At 43.9% G+C, this 22,754-nt stretch overlaps 1 protein-coding gene across 1 annotated transcript in view; it reads right to left on the bottom strand.

The window, feature by feature from the left end:
- LOC138662346 (caM kinase-like vesicle-associated protein) overlaps window positions 1-22,754 on the bottom strand; it is a 161,231-nt gene that overhangs the window by 44,867 nt on the left and 93,610 nt on the right. Inside the window, exons 2-3 of the mRNA XM_069747855.1 lie at window positions 6,712-6,811; window positions 6,484-6,615 (exon numbers count right to left, since the gene is read on the bottom strand). Of these exons, the coding sequence (XP_069603956.1) occupies window positions 6,484-6,615; window positions 6,712-6,806 (227 nt within the window). The 5' untranslated portion in view covers window positions 6,807-6,811. The remainder of the gene's footprint in view (window positions 1-6,483; window positions 6,616-6,711; window positions 6,812-22,754) is intronic.

The following is a 22,754-nucleotide window of genomic DNA, read 5'->3' as shown; positions in this document are numbered from 1 at the left end:
CAGGCACTCCTGCAGAGCGAAATACCACAACCAAAAGTGCCCACCTAAACAAGGGAGTGAACATTGTCGCAGAACGAAGTGGAAGGAGAGGATCTGCCCAGTAAAGTGTGGACCAAGAAGAGAAGAGTGAGAATTCAATGGCTCGCCAACAACCTGAGGGGTCTAAGCTGGTCAGTAGCTGAGGGAAGGTGGCACGGTGCTGACGGGTCCCCTGGCCAATCGTTACCGAGACCTGGCCTCCCGAGGTATAGTCACTAAGTATGACTTCCATCGGGGTCATGGGTTAATTCAGGAATTTGGAACTAACTATTATATCTATGTGGAGAGAAGAATGGTGAGCACAGAAAACACTCTGCAAGAGCTGTGTGACCTCATGGCAGGTGCACAGGTCTTGGTTCTGAAAATGGATGGTCACCGTGAATGGTATGTGGTCTGTGTGGTTTGAGATGAATTGGGCTTTGTGGGACTGTGGTGGAGAGCGGAGAGTGACTGGAAGGGAGGACTTTGAGGTTGGCCACTCTGGAGCCCCAACCACAGAATACTGGGAGATTCCCTAACAGGCTCATGGGTTGGTGGTGTTCCAGGTCATGGCTGGGGCATTTGTGAATGTTCATACATCGGAAACCTCAGCTTACTCATGACATGTGTTTGGAGGAATGGGGTCACATTCAGATCCTTCAAGAGAAGAATAGGAAGGGATCTTCTTGAAGTAAACGGAGTCAGATGCTGTTGCACATTTGTTCTGGACTCCTTGCTGTTGACCGCGGTTGGCCAAAGATTTAGTTGCTTCCCATGTTTATTATTCCCCTCCCCCTTATTTGGGTATCATAGGGCCGCAAGAGTGTTCTACACCCTTCGATGTGGACTCTGCCCCAAGAAGGACTGTGTCTTGGTCACGAGGACCAATGTTTGGGGGAAGGACGAATGGACGACCCGAAGGCCAAACCAGGTGTCACGGGGTTACTGTGACAGAGAGGAGCCAGAAGACCGCAGTGTGTGAATGCTCCTACTCCTGTGCTGAGAAGAAGCACTTCTCCTTTTTAATGGCGTGTATTTCTTTTGGCAGAACAGAGGTTAATCGGCCATGTTGGAAACTCTCAGTTCCCAGCTGAGCTCAGTTAGCCACTGCCATCTCTATATAATCTGGGTCCTGATTTATACCCATGTCAGAGATAGCATTTGCAGCATGGCTTAGGAGGACAGGTGTTCATATGAGGAGTTTTAGAGGAGTTGTCTGTGACTATTGATTTGTAAGTGTGGTAATTCCCTTCCTTCATCTAACTTTGTTTTTTTCCCCATCCTCCACTCTCCGGTGCATTCCTCTGTTATATGTGAGTGAATATTTGTATGTCTGGTATTTTCAGTTACCTCCTTGTTTGTGTTTGTCGGGTTGGTGCACTGTGGTGCACAGCAGCGCCCCTCTTCCCTGGGTGGGAGAAGAGAACAGAAGAGGGCTAACTCAGGAGATAAAGCAAGGGTGGCAGCCCCAGCGTCCTCACGTTCAAAAGTATCCCAGGGAATACGGCAAGCAAGGGCGCCCCCTAGTTGTAGGGATAGACAAGGAGCCCGGATCACCTGACAGCTGAGTCGTGATACTGGGTTGAAATCATGGTGCAGATGGCTTGCGGGTCTTGACGGAGCAGGGTCAATGTTGACCTGGGAGGACTGTTGCTAGGTTGGAATTACTGCGGCCCTGAACTTTTGGGAAGGTTGTTGTGTTTGCCTGTGGGCCCTTTAAAGAACTTGAACTCTTGGTTCCGGGGTCCCAACCCACCAAGGAGAAGAATCTCGGTTTCTCCAGAAAGAGACTGAGTTTTATGTACATTGGTGTCTTCCAAGTACCCGAATGATTGAGGACAACCATTGTAAAAGAGGGGAGGAATGTAAGCATGGTGGACTGGACTGTCATGTTCCTACCCCTGAAGACACCAATTGAGTTATGTGTATTATGTCCTGTGCCTTTGTATATATTGTGGTCATGTGAATGTTTTGTAATGTATTGAGATATGGTTATTGTAGAAGGAAAGTGCCCCAAAATGTACATCTTTATATAGAGATGTGTATAGTTGTGTATATATCTATATATCATCCCCCCACATGTGTTCTAAGAGGTCCTCTCCTCCAGCTTGCTGTAAAACAAAGCTGCCATGTGCTGGCAAAACAGGTTTCATTCAGGATTGAGGGGATGTATCTTAGTGGACAATATAATGTGACATCATCCCCACACACCTGATGCTGGACACACCTCTTTTTAGCTGGACATAAATAGACAAGACATGTGCTTGGCTCTCTCTTGATTCCTGGACAACATGAGGACTACATGGCTGAGTATAACTGTAACCTGTTGCTTACTAGGCCTTAGTGATAGTGAGGCATAGGTAGGAGGGCTGATATTGCATGTGTGATTTGGGTAATTCGGGCGGTTAATTGTGGGCTTTGACTGTGTGATATTGTTGTGATATTACTGTATTAGAGTTGTAGCGTGTGTGTGTGTGTGTGTGTGTGTGTGTGTATATATATATATATATATATCTCTTTATAGTCGTTTGCTTGGGCATAAATATATATGTATGTAATAGACTGTAGACTTGTGTGTGTAATGAATATGCTTTATTGATACACTATTTTGTCTCAGTTAGTATATAAGGAAAAGATAACGTTGAGGCATAGTAAGTGGATATTAATTATTAATAATCAAGTTCAGCGTTAATAGTTAAAATCAAACCTCAATAGAGGTGCAGGGAGCGTTCCTCCTTTGATAACTGTAAGTTTAGTATTTTTAGTTGAAAAACTCGTCCTTTAACAGATATGCATAGGATATAAAAGAGGTAATGTAGGGACATATAGTTTAGGGCTTAGGACATAAGATAGATAGTATAAGGTAGTTGAGTGTAGTTATGTAATGACATTAGGGTAAGATGGGGTTAATGTTTGGGTCTAGCCCATAGTGGTAATGGTTTAGTGTTATGGCCAGTGACTGCTTCCTGTATTTAGCTGGATAGTGTCAAGTTCAACTAGTAGTAGGAAGGGTCTGTGAGCAATGCTGCCGTTTTGGGTGAACTACCGAGGAAAAGAGACTTAAGGGACAAGGGAGTAGTGATATCATTAAGTAACTGATGAGACAGTGTGGCCTTCCAGAAAAGGGATCCTTGGATAGGACGACGTGTCAAGAGAAACAATGAGCTTGTGAATCACCAAAAGTAACAGACCTGAATAAGACTGAGTTTGTGGAACTAGTGGGGGTCCAGAATGGTAGATCTAGGTTGCCAGTAGTGGAAGAAATAGGATGAGGAACCGCTGAGCGAGCGAGTTGCTAATCAGGACTGTGGCGACAAGCTAGGCTGTGATGAAGTAGGGCAAAACAGTGTGCTACACCAGCCCTGGAGTAGACTACAAAGGAAGTATACTGTGTAAATGAAAATGCTTTATAATGTGAAGGAAACTTCCATAACTTTTTGACAGATAGGTTGATCAATGAGTGGAATAGGCTGCCACGAGAGGTGGTGAGTTCTCCTTCAATGGAAATCTTCAAATAGAGGCTGGACAGACATCTTGGGATGATTTAGTGAATCCTGCTTTGAACAGGGGGTTGGACCAGATGACCCAGGAAGTCCCTTCCAACTCTACCATTCTATGATTCTAAGACTTTTTACCCTCTACTCCTTGTACATAACCCTTACCAAGTTACTATTCAGTAATGACTGTGTTATAGAACGTGAGTCTCCTTTATTGAACTGCAGAACCTAGGGTCCTGGCCACCTAACACCAGGCGCAGGCGGCCTGCACGGGCACAAGGCCCTCACAACACCAACACTCAGCCAGGACCCACATTTTCATGTAGCATGCTGGGGTGTAAAATGAGGAGATAAGTGCCTCGCCCGCTGCTACCGCCCCGCACCCCACCACCCCACCAGCATATGACACTGGAGTTATATGTTTCTCTGCCTTTCCCAGGTTAGTGTCAGGCTTCACTGTGATTCAGGAATTCTATTAGTGAAAGAGGAGGCTCAGGATGAAAACAGATCCTCACTACAGGGAGGTGCGCGAAGACAGATAGAAAAATTAGTTTTTGGAAACTTTCTCTAGCTACGTTAGTTTTGAAAGTGGAGTTAATTCCCTTTTAGATGCCGGAAAAAAATAATTGTGGGACATTTAGAAATATAGAATACACTGATGCATTAAGTGAAAACACAAACCAGCAAGTAGTAGATGTAAGGAGGAAACATTTGTGGGCAGGCAAATAGCCAAGATTACTTCCCCCAAATAGAAAACAGACGACGGGAGCCAGAATAGAGTAAAATATTAATGGGTTTTCTAGCTGCTCTGGGTTTGATTGATTACCCTGTTTTGGAGTAATACTTATAAATATGTACCAGTCCTCAGAGAATTTGACTGTAAATTTTCTAAAGGCAAAAAAAAAATGGGAAAAGTCCTCAGGCGCTCAATTACCAGAAACCCAAATAGAAAACCCAACCTCTAACACAAGCATTAAGAGTACAGACCTTAGTAAGCGCTTGCAGATGGCATCGTGGTGGGATAAATAGTTGGACAATGATTTGGTCTTCTTCTCTGTTCACACCCAAAGTGAAAAAAAACAATTTTTTTTTGTTGCGTTGCCAAACAGACAACAGATATCGCCAGTCCCACTGGCAAACATGTAACAGCTTTAACTGTGTAACGTATTCCTAAACTCCCAAAATGCACTTCTCTCTGGAATTATCAATGCAGATTTGAGTCTGAATAGAGGTGAAAACAATGAATGAAATAAAAAATAAAAAAAATTAATGAAGTATATTTAATCAAGGAATGTAAAAATGGAAATTTTGGGGAACTTGTGTGCTAACACTTAAATTGTTTCTGGGGAAAGTTGGCTGCTATTTCCATTTATAATGAAAGCCACAACACCATTACGGATCAGTAGCATGACGGGCACCAGAAGCGCCCATGGACCCCATAGACTTATGTTGGAGTCTGTCAGGTTCCTCTGAGGTGTCTGGGCTGCCAACCACAAAAGTAGCGCTGCATGATGCCAAAAAAACAACGGAAACTGCAACAAAGCCTCCAATGTAACCTGGTGTAAATCACAGACAGAAAAAACCAGCCTGGTCTTAACACTAGAAGTCCCAGAGAGGGGTCATTTAACATTTCTAACTTTGGAACCTTTGGAGCTCGAAATTTCTGGGACTTCTGGTCTTAAAGAGATTGATGCCAAGACGGCCTGGTGCAGTCCACATGACTTCTTCTTCCTTCCTGAAAGAGGCATTTAAAAAAGAAAACAATAATCTCAATAAACCTGCTCTCTGGGAGAAGATGGCGCGACGTTATTAAAGCTGGAAGGCTTATGAGATTCATAGCCACCAACTCAGGGGACTCCAGTGACTCATTATGATGCAGCCCAGCTTCTTATTGACCGTAATCCAATCAAGTCCTTATATATTGACTTGAGAAAAATCAAAGATGGTGTTTTTGGTTTTTTTTTCTTCTCTCAGCTTACAGTTTATCCTACAGTTACAACCATGAAGGCGGAATTTGCTTTGTGTTTGGAGTGTATGCCTTGGGAATCCAGATAGGTCAAAATGGGTCCTTATAGCCTCCGTCTGGCTGTTTTTCGTCAATATGACTTCTTTCCAGTTTTAGTAATATTGTTGTTTCTTACATTATTCTATTCAAAGCCATCCCTTTAAAAAAAGCGTAGACCATGTTATACTTCTTACAACATTTATGAAGAACGTGTGATGACCTATGGCTATAACTATGGCACACATCGGCTGTACCCCTCAATGTATACCTCCATGATTGGACACTTGTTAATATGTTTGTTAGTACCCCAAGAGAGTAAGTGGTTTTCCACCGTTTACAAGCCCTTTTTTGTTAGAAGGATCTCCTGAATATACGCTAATCACAGTGTGTTCTTCTGCCGGGACCCCATCAATCACCTCTAATCTGCAAGTAAACCTGTCAACAAATGTTCAGTTTTCCATCAGTGCTGCCCCAGGAGAAACTAAGCATTATACGGTAACCATTAAAATCAATATGCTCTATGTTTAATGCACAGATGTGTTGGGTCCTCCAGAGACGCAGACGCTCTTTGTAGCCTCCTCTTATATGGTTTGCTAAACAACTTATTATGCCTAAATCACTTATGGGTCAATAGGTATTGCTTGGCCTAAATGTCAGGGGCATAGCTTGGGGGAGAGCAACAAGGTCCTTGTGTTGGCCAGGGACTTTGGAGTTTAGCTGACCAGTTGTTGGCTGAACCATCGACCATCTCTCCCAACTTTCCCCATACACAGAAAACAGGAGGAGAGTAGGGAGGCCCCCATGCATTATCTGGGGCACCAGATCGGTTCTGGTGAAGCTGGAAGAGTATTTCAGACATCCCCAGACTCCAACAGACTTTGGAGCTAAGCTGGAGGCACTAATCATAGCTGTGCCTTCAAAGCACGTGAATAGCACATAAACAGTACATAGCTGTTTACTTACATTTTCAGGATCATGATCTCATTCTTTGCTGCTCTCCTGACTTTTCGGCCATCTTTTTTCAGAAACTTTTTACAGACAAAGACACGGTCAGTCTGCATCTCTCGGGCGAGGCATATTTCACAAAACTCCTTCCTATTAAGTACAGGTAAGGTATAGTCAGTACACATACAATGCTAAACCTGCCCGTCTAACGGGGGCAAGAAAGTTGCCAAAAGCGTTAATACTCACGCACAGAGGAGCTGGCCAATCTCATACTTGTCTGTGATATCCGAGAAACAGTTATATGTTTTCTCATTGCGGACACTGATACATCCAAAAGGCATGGCCACTAGAAGAGACAGGACATGGCGTGAAAGGGGCGACACGAAAATAATACCTACATTTCCCGGTTAACTACTAATATTCATGTTCATGATGGCCGATGACTTGTTGTATTAGTTTAAAGGGGTTGTCTCATCTTCTGAAATGGGTAAAATTGCAAAGTGCTTATGAAACAAGCAACTTTACAATTTGCGTCTCGTTAAAAAATTATGCCCCTTTTCAAGAATGGAGAGTTTTAGTTATATAGTTTACATCTCATTGCCTAGGTTAGTACCGGAGAAGTGTGACGGCACTGACAGATTCAGCGATCCGGCCAGCTTCTGAGCATGCTTTATAGTAAAAAGCTTGCAAGTGCTTCGCTTGTTGCCTAGGAGACTGATCACCGCTGATAAGACTGCTGAGGTGGCCGGTGTATGCAGGTACGGCAGCACTTGCAAGAGCTGCTCTGAAGGTGGCCGGATCGCTGGATTTAGCCTGCATAAGTGCTTCTCCGAAGATGCAGAGGCAAAGCTAACTCTGTTAGGCTACGTTCACATTGCGTTAAGTGCAGTCCGTTCAACGCATACGCTAACGGACTGCGTTAACGCAAGTGCCGAAAATGATCGCGTTTATGCGATCGCGCTAGCGCAGATGCTCTATCTGTGCTAGCGGTGACGGACCCAAAAACGCTGCAGACTGCGTCCGAGGATCCGTCACAGAATGACGGCACATCACTAACGCATGCCGATTATGACATGCGTTAGCGATGCTCTACATAATGGCAGTCAATGGGTGCGCTAACGCATCCGTTACATAGCGTTAGTGCCGCTATGTAACGGATGCCGTCAGCAGATTGCCATTAACGCAATGTGAATCAAGCCTTACCAGCATGAGAGAGCTCAACGTATGGACCAGTGGCTCAGCCATGCCGCTGGCCTGAACTGTCAATCATCAAGAGCACACTACCCCCAGTAAACAGGAAGCTGGGGGGCAAAGGAGTGATGACATTCTGCAAACACAGGAGACAACTCCTTTAAAGGGCATTTATCCACAAAGCAGACCCTTTTATTAAATTAGGACTTTTTGAGGATGCACCGAGAGTTAAAGAGCTAGTGAAAATGTTCAGACTTCATCATTCTCATAATGCCATCATAAGTTATAGTGAGACTTATTTATAGCTGATGTAAAATAGAGCGCGGAGTGACATCCTAGCAATTTATTATCTGAATTTCTGTCTGATCAGTCAGGGAAGGGGCAGATATGAACCCAATCCTTATCAAAGTCTTCGCACTGATAAAATGCCAATTTCAACCGGCTGCTGCCCATTAAAATCCTGCCCGCAGATATCTCTTCCTAGTTTAAAAAGTTGCCATTAAAAATGTATACGTAATATCAAAAAGACAGATAACTGTGATCATAATGAATCCTGAATAATGGAATCCTACAACATGTTCTGTTATTCTAGCCTAATCACATCAAAGTTCTACCTGAATTTCATCATACACTCTCCTTAAAGGGACAACCTCCTAGAAACATTCAATGGCATATTACAGGGGATGTATAGGTTTACATTCTATAGGTTGACAATTTAAATATTTCTCATTCGCATCATTTAATATCTATGTCTAATATTCTGCACTTTTTAATTCCATAATATAGCTTTGTAGGGTTTAGAGCTTAGGTTTTTTTTTAAACAGCTCACATACTCACTTTACATAACCATAAAGTTAGGTTATACAATTGTGGATGCCTGCAGCAAACAATAAGAGGAGCTTAATGCATACAAATTTATACAGCCACCATTAGAGAGAGCACACTACATACAGATTTATACTGCAATCACTAGAGGGAGCTCACTACATACAGATTTATATACAGTCGCCACAGGGGGAGCTCACTACATATGGATTTATATACATTCACCACTAGAGGGACCTTACTACATACAGATTTATATACAGTCACCATAGGGGGGAGCTCACTACATAAAGGTTTATACAACCGCCACTAGGGGAGCTCACTACATACAGATTTATATACAGTCACCACTAGAGGGAGCGCACTACATACAGATATATACAGCCACCACTTGGAGGAGCTCACTACATACAGATTTATATAGCAACCACTTGAGGGAGCTCACTGCATATAGATTTATACAGCCACCACTAGGGGAGCTCACTACATACAGTTTTATACAGCCACCACTAGAGGAAGCTCACTACATACAGATTTATACAATCACCACTAGAAGGAGCTCACTACATACAGATTTATACAGCCACCACTAAGAGGAGCTCACTTCATACAGTTTTATATAGCCACCACTAGGAGGCGCTCACTACATACAGATTTACACAGCCACCACTAGGAGGAGCTCAATACATACAGATTTACACAGCCACCACTAGGGGGAGCTCACTACATACAGGTTTCTATAGCCACCACTAGAAGGAGCTCACAACATACAGATTTATATACAGTGCCTACAAGTAGTATTCAACCCCCTGCAGATTTAGCAGGTTTAATAAGATGCAAATAAGTTAGAGCCTTCAAACTTCAAACAAGAGCAGGATTTATTAACAAATGCATAAATCTTACAAACCAAAAAGTTTTGTTGCTCAGTTAAATTTTTATAAATTTTAAACATAAAAGTGTGGGTCAATTATTATTCAACCCCTAGGTTTAATATTTTGTGGAATAACCTTTGTTTGCAATTACAGCTAATAATCATCTTTTATAAGACCTGATCAGGCCGGCACAGGTCTCTGGAGTTATCTTGGCCCACTCCTCCATGCAGATCTTCTCCAAGTTATCTAGGTTCTTTGGGTGTCTCATGTGGACTTTAATCTTGAGCTCCTTCCACAAGTTTTCAATTGGGTTAAGGTCAGGAGACTGACTAGGCCACTGCAACACCTTGATTTTTTGCCTCTTGAACCAGGCTCTGGTTTTCTTGGCTGTGTGCTTTGGGTCATTGTCTTGTTGGAAGATGAAATGACGACCCATCTTAAGATCCTTGATGGAGGAGCGGAGGTTCTTGGCCAAAATCTCCAGGTAGGCCGTGCTATCCATCTTCCCATGGATGAGGACCAGATGGCCAGGCCCCTTGGCTGAGAAACAGCCCCACAGCATGATGCTGCCACCACCATGCTTGACTGTAGGGATGGTATTCTTGGGGTCGTATGTAGTGCCATCCAGTCTCCAAACGTCACGTGTGGTTGGCACCAAAGATCTCGATCTTGGTCTCATCAGACCAGAGAACCTTGAACCAGTCAGTCTCAGAGTCCTCCAAGTGATCATGAGCAAACTGTAGACGAGCCTTGACATGACGCTTTGAAAGTAAAGGTACCTTACGGGCTCGTCTGGAACGGAGACCATTGCGGTGGAGTACGTTACTTATGGTATTGACTGAAACCAATGTCCCCACTGCCATGAGATCTTCCCGGAGCTCCTTCCTTGTTGTCCTTGGGTTAGCCTTGACTCTTCGGACAAGCCTGGCCTCGGCACGGGAGGAAACTTTCAAAGGCTGTCCAGGCCGTGGAAGGCTAACAGTAGTTCCATAAGCCTTCCACTTCCGGATGATGCTCCCAACAGTGGAGACAGGTAGGCCCAACTCTTTGGAAAGGGTTTTGTACCCCTTGCCAGCCTTGTGACCCTCCACGATCTTGTCTCTGATGGCCTTGGAATGCTCCTTTGTCTTTCCCATGTTGACCATGTATGAGTGCTGTTCACAAGTTTGGGGAGGGTCTTAAATAGTCAGAAAAGGCTGGAAAAAGAGATAATTAATCCAAACATGTGAAGCTCATTGTTCTTTGTGCCTGAACTACTTCTTAATACCAACAGAATTCTGGGGGGTTGAGGGGTTGAATAATAAATGACCCTCTGAAAAGACTTTTCACAATTTAAAAAAAAAAAATAAACAAAGAAATAACATTCTTTTTTGCTGCAGTGCATTTCACACTTCCAGGCTGATCTACAGTCCAAATGTCACAATGCCAAGTTAATTCCAAATGTGTAAACCTGCTAAATCTGCAGGGGGTTGAATACTACTTGTAGGCACTGTACAGCCACCACTTGGGGGAGCTCTCCACATACAGATTTATACAGCCACCACTAGGGAGAGCTCACGACATACTGATTTATATAGCTACTACTAGAAGGAGATCACTACAAAGAGATTTATACAGCCACCACTAGGCGGAGCTCATTATATAAAGATTTATACAGCCATAATTAGGAGGAGCTCACTACATACAGATTTATGTAGCCACCACTTGGGAGAGTTCACTACATACAGATTTATATAGCCATCACTAGAAGGAGCTCACTACATACAGATTTATACATCCACCACTAGAGGAAGCTCACTACATACAGTTTTATACAGCCACCACTAGAGGAAGCTCACTACATACAGATTTATACAGCCACCACTAGAAGGAACTCCTTATATACAGATTTATACAGTCACCAGTAGAAGGAGCTCACTACATACAGATTTACACAGCCACCACTAGTGGGAGCTCACTTCATACAGATTTAAATTCAGCCACCACTAGAGAGATCACTGCATACAGATTTCTACTGTCACCATTAGAGGGAGTACATTACATACAGATTTATACAGCCACCATTACAAGTAGCACATTGCATATACATTTATGCAGCAACCACTAGAGGGAGCTCACTGCATACAACTTTATTCAGCCACAACTACGTGGAGCTTACTGCATATAGATTTATATAGCTACTATTAGATGGAGCCAACTACGTACAGATTTATGCAGCCACCATTAGGGGAAGCTCCCTACATATAGAGGTATGCAGCCACCACTAGGGAGAGATTACTACATGCAAATTTATACAGCCACCACTAGACGGAGCTCACTGCCAACAGATTTATTTTGCACCTAGTAATTGGAGATCAATACATACAAATTTATACAGCCACCACTAGGGGAACCTCACTACATACAGATTTATACAGCCACTATTAAGGGAAAGTCATATACATAGCTACCAATAGGGGGAGCTAAGTGCATACAGATTTATACAGCCACCGCTAGAGGAAGCTCACTACATACAGATTTATACAGCCACCACTAGAGGGAGCTCACTACATACAGATTTATACAGCCACCGCTAGAGGGAGCTCACTACATATAGGTTTATACAGCCACCGCTAGAGGGAGCTCACCACATACAGATTTATACAGCCACCGCTAGAGGGAGCTCACTACATACAGATTTATACAGCCACTGCTAGAGGGAGCTCACTACATACAGATTTATACAGCCACCGCTAGAGGGAGCTCACAACAGATTTATACAGCCACCGCTAGAGGGAGCTCACTACATATAGGTTTATACAGCCACCGCTAGAGGGAGCTCACTACATACAGATTTATACAGCCACCGCTAGAGGGAGCTTACTACATACAGATTTATACAGCCACCACTAGAGGGAGCTCACTACATACAGATTTATACAGCCACCGCTAGAGGGAGCTCACTACATACAGATTTATACAGCCACCGCTAGAGGGAGCTCACTACATATAGGTTTATACAGCCACCGCTAGAGGGAGCTCACTACATACAGATTTATACAGCTACCACTAGAGGGAGCTCACTACATACAGATTTATACAGCAGTCTCTGAACATAAAGGGAATCTGTTAGTAAGATCAACCCCCCAAACCGCATTTGAGGACATGCAGGTTTTTGAAAGCTATATTCATAGGCAACTTTATATCTTCTATCTCCTGCTACATTCCAAACAAATTGAGGTTTTCATTTCTATGCACATACGACATTAAGTGCTCAAAGTGTTAAGTTTTCCATGCTGCCTAGAGCGCAATAAACACGAAATCCGGACAGGATCTCTTGGTATCAAAAGCTATGTTTTACAGTGATAACGTTTCAAAAACAGGCATTGAGACAGGAGTCGACTGCGAGGCTACTTAGGTTTCTCCCTGCCCAAATATGCTAACAGGAAGAGACCTGTCAATCAAGATGAGCCAGGCGAGGAGAAGAGGGTGGCGGAAAGAGTGCTGCAGCGTTCCACAGTACTCCCTAGAGTACTGTAATGAGGGAGTCTGTCCCACCCCTTAGAGACCACTGCAGACAGTCACAATTATACTGTTCAGACTGGTTGTGGAAGTTGGATGTGTTGGAATGGGCAAATGCAGCAAGCTTTATATGGCAGTATCACAACACAAGTAACCATATCACAGATTATCCATATTGCTAAACCACAGGGGGATGAAAAGGACAATGCATGTATGGCCGATGCATGTGCCGAGCATCAGTTTTCATGATTATTACTGCTGCTCCAAATCTGGTGCTTTAACCTGAGCTTCATAGGGTGTCAGTGTGAGCAAGTGTGGAACAGATGGACCCAACACAGATCACTGCACGCATCGTGCTCCATTCTGTCACTGCACTCGTGCTATGTGCCCCATCCCGTTGTCTGTTCTAGAAACACACAGCTGACATGTTTTCCTTTTAACCAACATTTCTACATACATAAGTTCAGCACTTCTTTAAAAGGGGAAGGGGTTAATCACTAGATTAGCCCCTTTAAGCCCACTAGGGTTAAATCAATTTTAGGAAATATTCCTGAGAAGGGGGCTACATGACTTTCTCAGACCTTTATGCTTTAACTGTGTATGAGATGGTGAAAATATCTATTCAAGCCCTCCTGAGTCTGATTGAACAAGTGGGCCTAAATAATACCGCCATCCAGTACTTGAAACACTTTACATAACGCTAAGCATCAGTGTCACACAGTATTGCGATAAGTGGGCGCTGCCAATGATACCTTGCTGGAGGCGCCTCCTATGTTTTAGTCCGGATAACCAGATATATTAAGCAGTTAATTTAACCCCACCTTTTCTATCACAGAAAAACTGATTTATCCATATAATTGATGAAATTGTATAAAGTCAGTGTAACATGAAAAGCTTCTGTGAGCGGCGTAGCTTCTAATTAAATCAGAGAACGCTCTCAGTCGCATGAAATATGTTACTCTCCAGAACGCAGCAATTACACCTGAAGTCAAAAGTCTCGTTCTGGGTGACAAAAATGAGACATAAAAGCAATTAAAGTAGAATTCTGGGAAGAGACTTGTATATATGTATAATGACATATATCAGGGGGAAAAAAGGACACATGGCGGTGAAGTAATGAGCAGCGCTACCGCCCATAGGAACCAATCAGATTCCAGATTTTATGAAATGGACATAGACCTGAGAGTCATAAATGATCCGACTGCGAGCCCTGATTTTCCATCTATCCATGGGAAATAGATCATTGGCTTCCACGGATGTGAATTCCTTCACTTTGGAACGAGCGTCTGACCTGCTATCAATTAATCAGCTATTAAGACAGAGAAATATCAACAATTGAAAGTGATTCTTCAAGTGTAAATATGTTCTTTTACTTCAGACATTGCATTATTTCTTGATTTACAGTATATTACATACATGATACAGTACAAACCAAAAGTTTGGACACACCTTCTCATTTAACGATTTTTCTGTATTTTCACGACTATGAAAATTGTACATTCACACTGAAGGCATCAAAACTATGAATTAACACACGTGGAATTATTTACTTAAAAATGTATGAAACAACTGAAAATATGTCTTATATTCTAGGTTTTTAAAAGTAGCCACCTTTTGCTTTGATGACTGCTTTGCACACTCTTGGCATTCTCTTGATGAGCTTCAAGAGGTAGTCACCGGGAATGGTTTTCACTTCACAGGTGTGCCGTCAGGTTTAATAAGTGGGATTTCTTGCCTTCTAAATGGGGTTGGGACCATCAGTTGTGTTGTGCAGAAGTCTGGTGGATACACAGCTGATAGTCCTACTGAATAGACTGTTAGAATTTGTATTATGGCAAGAAAAAAGCAGCTAAGTAAAGAAAAAGTGGCCATCATTACTGTAAGAAATGAAGGTCAGTCAGTCCGAAAAATTGGGAAAACTTTGAAAGTGTTCCCAAGTGCAGTTACAAAAACCATCAAGCGCTACAAAGAAACTGGCTCACATGAGGACAGCCCCAGGGAAGGAAGACCAAGAGTCACCTCTGCTTCTGAGGATAAGTTTATCCGAGTCACCAGCCTCAGAAATCGCAGGTTAACAGCAGCTCAGATTAGAGCCAAGGTCAATGCCACACAGAGTTCTAGCAGCAGACACATCTCTACAACAACTGTTAAGAGGAGACTTTGTGCAGCAGGCCTTCATGGTAAAATAGCTGCTAGGAAACCACTGCTAAGGACAGGCAACAAGCAGAAGAGGCTTTTTGGGCTAAAGAACACAAGGAATGGACATTAGACCAGTGGAAATCTGTGCTTTGGTCTGATGAGTCCAAATTTGAGATCTTTGGGTCTGGTTCCCACCGTAAAGCATGGAGGAGGAGGTGTGGGGGTGCTTTGCTGGTGACACTGTTGGGGATTTATTCAAAATTGAAGGCATACTGAACCAGCATGGCTACCACAGCATCTTGCAGCGGCATGCTATTCAATCCGGTTTGCGCTTAGTTGGACCATCATTTATTTTTCAACAGGACAATGACCCCAAACACACCTCCAGGCTGTGTAAGGGCTGAAGTGATGGGGTGCTATGCCAGTGAAGGAGAGTGATGGGGTGCTATGCCAGGTGACCTGGCCTCCACAGTCACCAGACCTGAACCCAATGGAGATGGTTTGTGGTGAGCTGGAGGGCAGAGTGAAGGCAAAAGGACAACAAGTGCTAAACATCTCTGGGAACTCCTTCAAGATTGTTGGAAGATCCTTCCCGATTATTACCTCTTGAAGCTCATCAAGAGAATGCAAAGAGTGTGCAAAGCACTCATGAAAGCAAAAGGTGGCTACTTTGAAGAACCTAGAATATAAGACATAATTTCAGTTGTTTCACACTTTTTTGTTAAGTATATAATTCCACATGTGATAATTCATAGTTTTGATGCCTTCAGTGTGAATGTACAATTTTCATAGTGACAGAAAAAACTTAAACTGAGAAGGTGTGTCCAAACTTTTGGTCTGTACTGTACATGTATTCTTTTGGCCAAGTCAAGAAAATGTCCAGCTTCACCGAATCCTTGAAAAAAGTTTTTCTTTAGTCACAAACTTAACCCCTTCCCGACCCATGACGCCACGTAGGCGTCATGAAAGTCGGTGCCAATCCGACCCATGACGCCTATGTGGCGTCATGGAAAGATCGCGTCCCTGCAGATCGGGTGAAAGGATTAACTCCAATTTCACCCGATCTGCAGGGACAGGGGGAGTGGTAATACAGCCCAGGGGGGGTGGCTTCACCCCCCCGTGGCTACGATCGCTCTGATTGGCTGTTGAAAGTGAAACTGCCAATCAGCGATTTGTAATATTTCACCTAAAAAACTGGTGAAATATTACAATCCAGCCATGGCCGATGCTGCAATATCATCAGCCATGGCTGGAAACACTGATGTGCCCGCCCCCCACCCCACCGATTGCCCCCCCAAGCCACCGATCTGTGGTCCGCTCCCCTCCGTCCTGTGCTCCGCTCCCCCGTCCTCCTGTCCGCTCCCCCTGTGCTCCTATGCCACCCCCGTGCTCCGACGCCCCCCATGCCCCGATCTCCCCCCCTTATACTTACCGAGGCTCCCGGTGTCCGTCCGTCTTCTCCATGGGCGCCGCCATCTTCCAAAATGGCGGGCGCATGCACAGTGCGCCCGCCGAATCTGCCGGCTGGCAGATTCGTTCCATGTACATTTTAATCACTGTGATAAAACCTATCACAGTGATCAAAATAAAAATAAAAGTAAATGAACCCCCCCTATATCACCCCCATAGGTAGGAACAATAATAAAATAAAGAAATTTTTTTTTTCCACTACAGTTAGAATTAGGGTTAGGGATAGGGTTAGGGAATGTGCACACGTATTCTGGTCCTCTGCGGATTTTTCTGCAGCGATTTTTATAAATCCGCAGTGCAAAACCGCTGCGGATTTATCGCGGTTTTTCTGCGGATTTCACTGCGGTTTTCTATTGGAGCAGTTGTAAAACCGCTGCGGAATCCGCAGAAAGTGAAATGTGCGGAATGTAAACCGCTGCGTTTCCGCGCAATTTTTTCCGCAGCATTTTTTGTAAACTCATGGGAAACTGCTGCGGACCCGCAGCTGCGGACACGCTGTGGATCCGCAGCGTTTTCCGCATCGTGTGCACATACCCTTAGAATTAGGCTATGTGCACACGGTGCAGATTTGGCTGCGGATCCGCAGCGGATTTGGCTGCGGATCCGCAGCGGATTGGCCGCTGCGGATTCGTAGCAGTTTTCCATCAGCTTTACAGTTCCATGTAAACCTATGGAAAACCAAATCCGCTGTGCCCATGGTGCGGAAAATACCACGCGGGAACACTGTGTTGTATTTTCCGCAGCATGTCAATTCTTTGTGCGGATTCCGCAGCGTTTTACACCTGTTCCTCAATAGGAATCCGCAGGTGAAATCTGTACAAAAAAACACTGGAAATCCACGGTAAATTCGCAGGTAAAACGCAGTGCCTTTTACCCGCGTATTTTTCAAAAATGGTGCGGAAAAATCTCACACAAATCCGCAACGTGGGCACATAGCCTTAGGGTTAGGGTTGGAATTAGAGTTAGGGTTGGAATTAGGGTTAGGGTTGGAAATAGGGTTAAGATTAGGTTTGTGGTTAGGGTTATGGTTAGGGGTGTGTTGGGGTTAGGGTTGTGTTGGGGTTAAGGTTTGGATTAGGATTATGTTTAGGGTTGGGATTAGGGTTAGGGGTGTGTTGGGATTAGTGCTGTGGTTAGGGGTGTGTTGGGGTTAGGGTTGTGATTAGGGTTATGGCAAGAGTTGAGATTAGGGTTAGAGGTGTGTTGGGGTTAATGTTGGAGTTAGAATTGAGGGGTTTTTTCACTGTTTAGGCACATCAGGGGTCTCCAAACGCAGCATGGCGCCACCATTGATTCCAGCCAATCTTGCTTTCAAAAGTCAAATGGTGCTCCCTCCCTTCCGAGCCCCGACGTGCTCCAAAACAGTGGTTTACCCCCACATATGGGGTACCAGCATACTCGGAACAAACTGGGCAACAACTATTGGGGTCCAATTTCTCCTGCTACCCTTGTGAAAATAAAAAACTGCTTGCTAAAACATCATTTTTGAGGAAAGAAAAATTATTTTTTTATTTTCACGGCTCAGCGTTATAAACTTCTGTGAAGCACTTTGGGGTTCAAAGTGCTCACCACGTATCTAGATAAGTTCCTTTGGGGGTCTAGTTTCCAAAATAGGGTTACTCGTGGGGGGTTTTACTGATTAGGCACATCAGGGGCTCTGCAAATGCAACGTGACGCCCGCAGACCATTCCATCAAAGTCTGCATTTCAAAACACCACTACTTCCCTTCCGATCCCCGACGTGTGCCCAATCAGTAGTTTACCCCCACATATGGGGTATCAGCGTATTCAGGACAAACTGGGCAACAATTATTGGGGTCCAATTTCTCCTGTTACCCTTGTGAAAATAAAAAATTGCTTGCTAAAACATCATTTTGAGGAAAGAAAAATGATTTTTTTATTTTCACGGCTCTGCGTTGTAAACTTCTATGAAGCACTTGGGGGTTCAAAGTGCTCACCACATATCAAGATAAGTTCCTTGGGGGGTCTAGTTTTCAAAATGGGGTCACTTGTGGAAGGTTTCTACTGTTTAGGCACATCAGTGGCTCTGCAAACGTAACATGATGCCCGCAGACCATTCCATCAAAGTCTGCATTCCAAAACATCACTACTTCCCTTCCAAGCCCGGCTGTGTGCCCAAACAGTGGTTTACCCCCACGTGTGAGGTATCATTGTACTCAGGAGAAATTGCCCAATAAATTTTAGGATCCATTTTATCCTGTTGCCCATGTGGAAATTCATTGTTAAAGATCAATTTGTGAAGCACCTGGGGGTTCAATGTGCTCACTATGCATCTAGATAAGTTCCTTGGGGGGTCTAGTTTCCAAAATAGGGTCACATGTGTGGGAGCTCCAATGTTTAGGCACACAGGGGCTCTCCAAACGCGACATGGTGACCGCTAACGATTGGAGCTAATTTTTCATTCAAAAACTCAAATGGCGCTCCTTCCCTTCCGAGCCTTGCCGTGTGCCCAAACAGTGGTTTACCCCCACATATGAGGTATCAGTGTACTCAGGAGAAATTGCCCAATAAATTTTAGGATCCATCTTATCCAGTTGCCCATGTGGAAATGAACAAATTGAGGCTAAAAGAAATTTTTTTTGTGAAAAAAAAGTACTTTTTCATTTTTACAGATCAATTTGTGAAGCACCTGGGGGTTCAAAGTGCTCACTATGCATCTAGATAAGTTCCTTGGGGGGTCTAGTTTCCAAAATGGGGTCACATGTGGGGGAGCTCCAATGTTTAGGCATACAGGGGCTCTCCAAATGCGACATGGTGTCCGCTAACGATTGGAGCTAATTTTTCATTCAAAAGTCAAATGGCGCTCCTTCCCTTACGAGCCTTGCCGTGTGCACAAACAGTGGTTTGTGACCACATATGAGGTATCGGTGTAATCAGGAGAAATTGCCCAACACATTTTAGGATCCATTTTATCCTGTTGCCCATGTGGAAATGAACAAATTGAGGCTAAAAGAAATTTTTTGTGAAAAAAAAGTACTTTTTCATTTTTACGGATCAATTTGTGAAGCACCTGGGGGTTAAAAATGCTCACTATGCATCTAGATAAGTTCCTTGGGGGGTCTAGTTTCCAAAATGGGGTCACTTGTGGGGGAGCTCTAATGTTTAGGCGCACAGGGGCTCTCCAAACGCGACATGGTGTCCGCTAAAGATTGGAGCCAATTTTTCATTGAAAAAGTAAAATGGCGCTCCTTCTCTTCCGAGCCCTGTCGTGCGCCCAAACAGTAGTTCCCCCCCACATATGGGGTATCGGCGTACTCAGGACAAATTGAACAATAACTTTTGGGGTCCAGTTTCTCTTTTTACCCTTGGGAAAATAAAAAAATTGTTGCTAAAACATCATTTTTGTGACTAAAAAGTTAAATGTTCATTTTTTCCTTCCATGTTGCTTCTGCTGCTGTGAAGCACCTGAAGGGTTAATAAACTTCTTGAATGTGGTTTTGAGCACCTTGAGGGGTGCAGTTTTTAGAATGGTGTCACTTTTTGGTATTTTCAGCCATATAGACCCCTCAAACTGACTTCAAATGTGAGGTGGTCCCTAATAAAAATGGTTTTGTAAATTTCGTTGTAAAAATGAGAAATCGCTGGTCAAATTTTAACCCTTATAACTTCCTAGCAAAAAAAAATATTGTTTCCAAAATTGTGCTGATGTAAAGTAGACATGTGGGAAATGTTATTTATTAACTATTTTGTGTCACATAACTCTCTGGTTTAACAGACTAAAAATTCAAAATTTGAAAATTGCGAAATTTTCGCCAAATTTCCATTTTTTCACAAATAAACGCAAAAATTATTGACCTAAATTTACCACTAACATGAAGCCCAATATGTCACGAAAAAACTATCTCAGAACCGTTAGGATCCATTGAAGCGTTCCCGAGTTATTACCTCATAAAGGGACAGTGGTCAGAATTGCAAAAAACGGCCAGGTCATTAAGGTCAAAATAGGCTGGGTCATGAAGGGGTTAAACATGGAGGATACAAACTTCAGCACAAACCATATGGGTAAGAATGTCAACGCGTTTCTGGAGACTAAGCTCCCTTAATCAATTGGTCATGATTAAGGGAGCTTAGTCTCCAGAAACACATTGAGATTCTTACCCATATGGTTTGTGCTGAAGTTTGTATCCTCCATGTTTAAGTTTGTGAATAAAGAAAACTTTTTTTCACGGATTCGGTGAAGCTGGACATTTTCTTCTCTTGGATTCTACACGCCTGGACACAGCGGGTCCGTGCTCCCGAAAATCAGCTTATGCATCACAGGTGAGCTGGTTTATATTCCTTCTCTTCAAAGATTCTTTTGGCCAACCTTCGCAAATTAAAGGCTCGGAATAAATGTATAAAGGAGTACAGTGTGCAATATAATATACATATTCACTCCATAAGCTCCTACAAATATTGCCCACCATACCACAATAAATGTAAACTAGAAACTTTATTATCAGAATCCTTATAACATCATACATAAAAAAGGATAATATGGAAGGCACATCCACACAGAAAAGTAGGCAACAAAATATATAAGTAGCAATACACAGCAGTGAATATTTTGTTAAACTGCATGGACGCAGGTATGTTATAAAAGGGCAGTGTGAAGTATAACCCAGCAAACAGCAAGGAGTGCAGCAGCGACCAAAGGGTACATCGAATAGTCAGTAAACGTAAAAAGCAATGCAGAAAGGCTAAATTCAGATCACAAGTATAAGGGTGCTTTCACATTGTGGTTAGGGACACGCTCAGTGGCCTTGGGATTCGGGTGTAAGTGCTGATGGGGCCATAGACTGTAATGGTGACAGCAGAGCGAATGTTTTCTCTGCCATGCATCATTTTCGAGCATGTATGCCTACTGGAGATGGACACTCTGATGCAGTCTGCTAATTCTGAGTTCCCCCTCCAGTAGGCGTACATGCCCGAAAATGATGCATGGCAGAGATCACATTCGCTCTGCTGGCACCATTACCGTCTATGGCTCGGTCGGTGCATACAACCGATCACGTTTTGTGGGGGGTTTGGACGTATACCCCAACAAGGCCACCAAGCTTGTCCCTAAACACAATGCGAAAGCACCCTAACCATGATGTATGTTTTGCATACCTCGCTTCCTCATAAGGTTTCTTTTTGTGTTTTACTATATAAGCAGCCTGTCTGATCACTGCACACACGGACCATCCTCTCCGGTAACTACAAACAAGCAGTCCATTTTCTCTGGTCACTGCACACACGGCCCTTCTTCTCTGGTCACTACATACATGGCCCATCCTCTCTGGTCACTGCACACACAGCCCTTCTTCTCTGGTCACTGCACACACGGCCCTTCTCTGGTCACTACATACATGGCCCTTCCTCTCTGGTCACTGCACACACGGCCCTTCTTCTCTGGTCACTGCACACACAGCCCTTCTTCTCTGGTCACAGCACACATGGCCCTTCTTCTCTGGTCACTACATACATGGCCCATCCTCTCTGGTCACTGCACACACGGCCCTTCTTCTCTGGTCACTGCACACACGGCCCTTCTCTGGTCACTACATACATGGCCCTTCCTCTCTGGTCACTGCACACACGGCCCTTCTTCTCTGGTCACTGCACACACGGCCCTTCTTCTCTGGTCACAGCACACACGGCTCTTCTTCTCTGGTCACTACATACACGGCCCATCCACTCTGGTCACTAAACAATCAGCTCATCTTCTCCAGTCACATGCAGCCCATCCTCTCCAGTCACTGCATGCATGCAGCCTATTTTCTCCGGTCACTATAATCAATCAGCCCATCTTCTCCAGCTAGTACAAACACGCAGCCCATCCTCTTCGGTTTCTACACATGTGACCTTTCCTCTTCGGTCACTACAACCAAGCAGCCTATACACCATTTTCTCTCACACAGTATCCTCTGTAGTCTACTCCAGGGCTAGTGAGGCACACTGTTACGCCTGACTTCACCACAACTCAGCTTCAACACCACAGTCCTGATCAGCAAGTCTCCGTTCCACTTCCTATTTCTTCCGATATTGGCGCCCTGGATCTACCACTCGGGACGGTCACTAGTCTCATGAAACTCAGTCCTTTTTAGGTCTGTTATCTTTGGCGTTGAAAGCTCTGGGGTTTCATGACTCGGTATCCTATCCATGGATTCTATCACTAGTCAGTCACTTTCCTTAGGATCTTGCTATCCCTGTCCTTAGGTCTCCTCTTACAGTAGATCTCCTCATCACAGGACTTCACTCTGCACTTTCCAAACCATATCTCACTAACTATAGGAAGCAGTCACTTGCC

This window comes from Ranitomeya imitator, chromosome 2, assembly GCF_032444005.1.
Source record: "Ranitomeya imitator isolate aRanImi1 chromosome 2, aRanImi1.pri, whole genome shotgun sequence".
Lineage (NCBI taxonomy): Eukaryota > Metazoa > Chordata > Amphibia > Anura > Dendrobatidae > Ranitomeya > Ranitomeya imitator.
The sequence above is the reverse complement of the archived record's forward strand: the minus strand, read 5'-3'. Positions and strand labels throughout refer to the sequence as shown.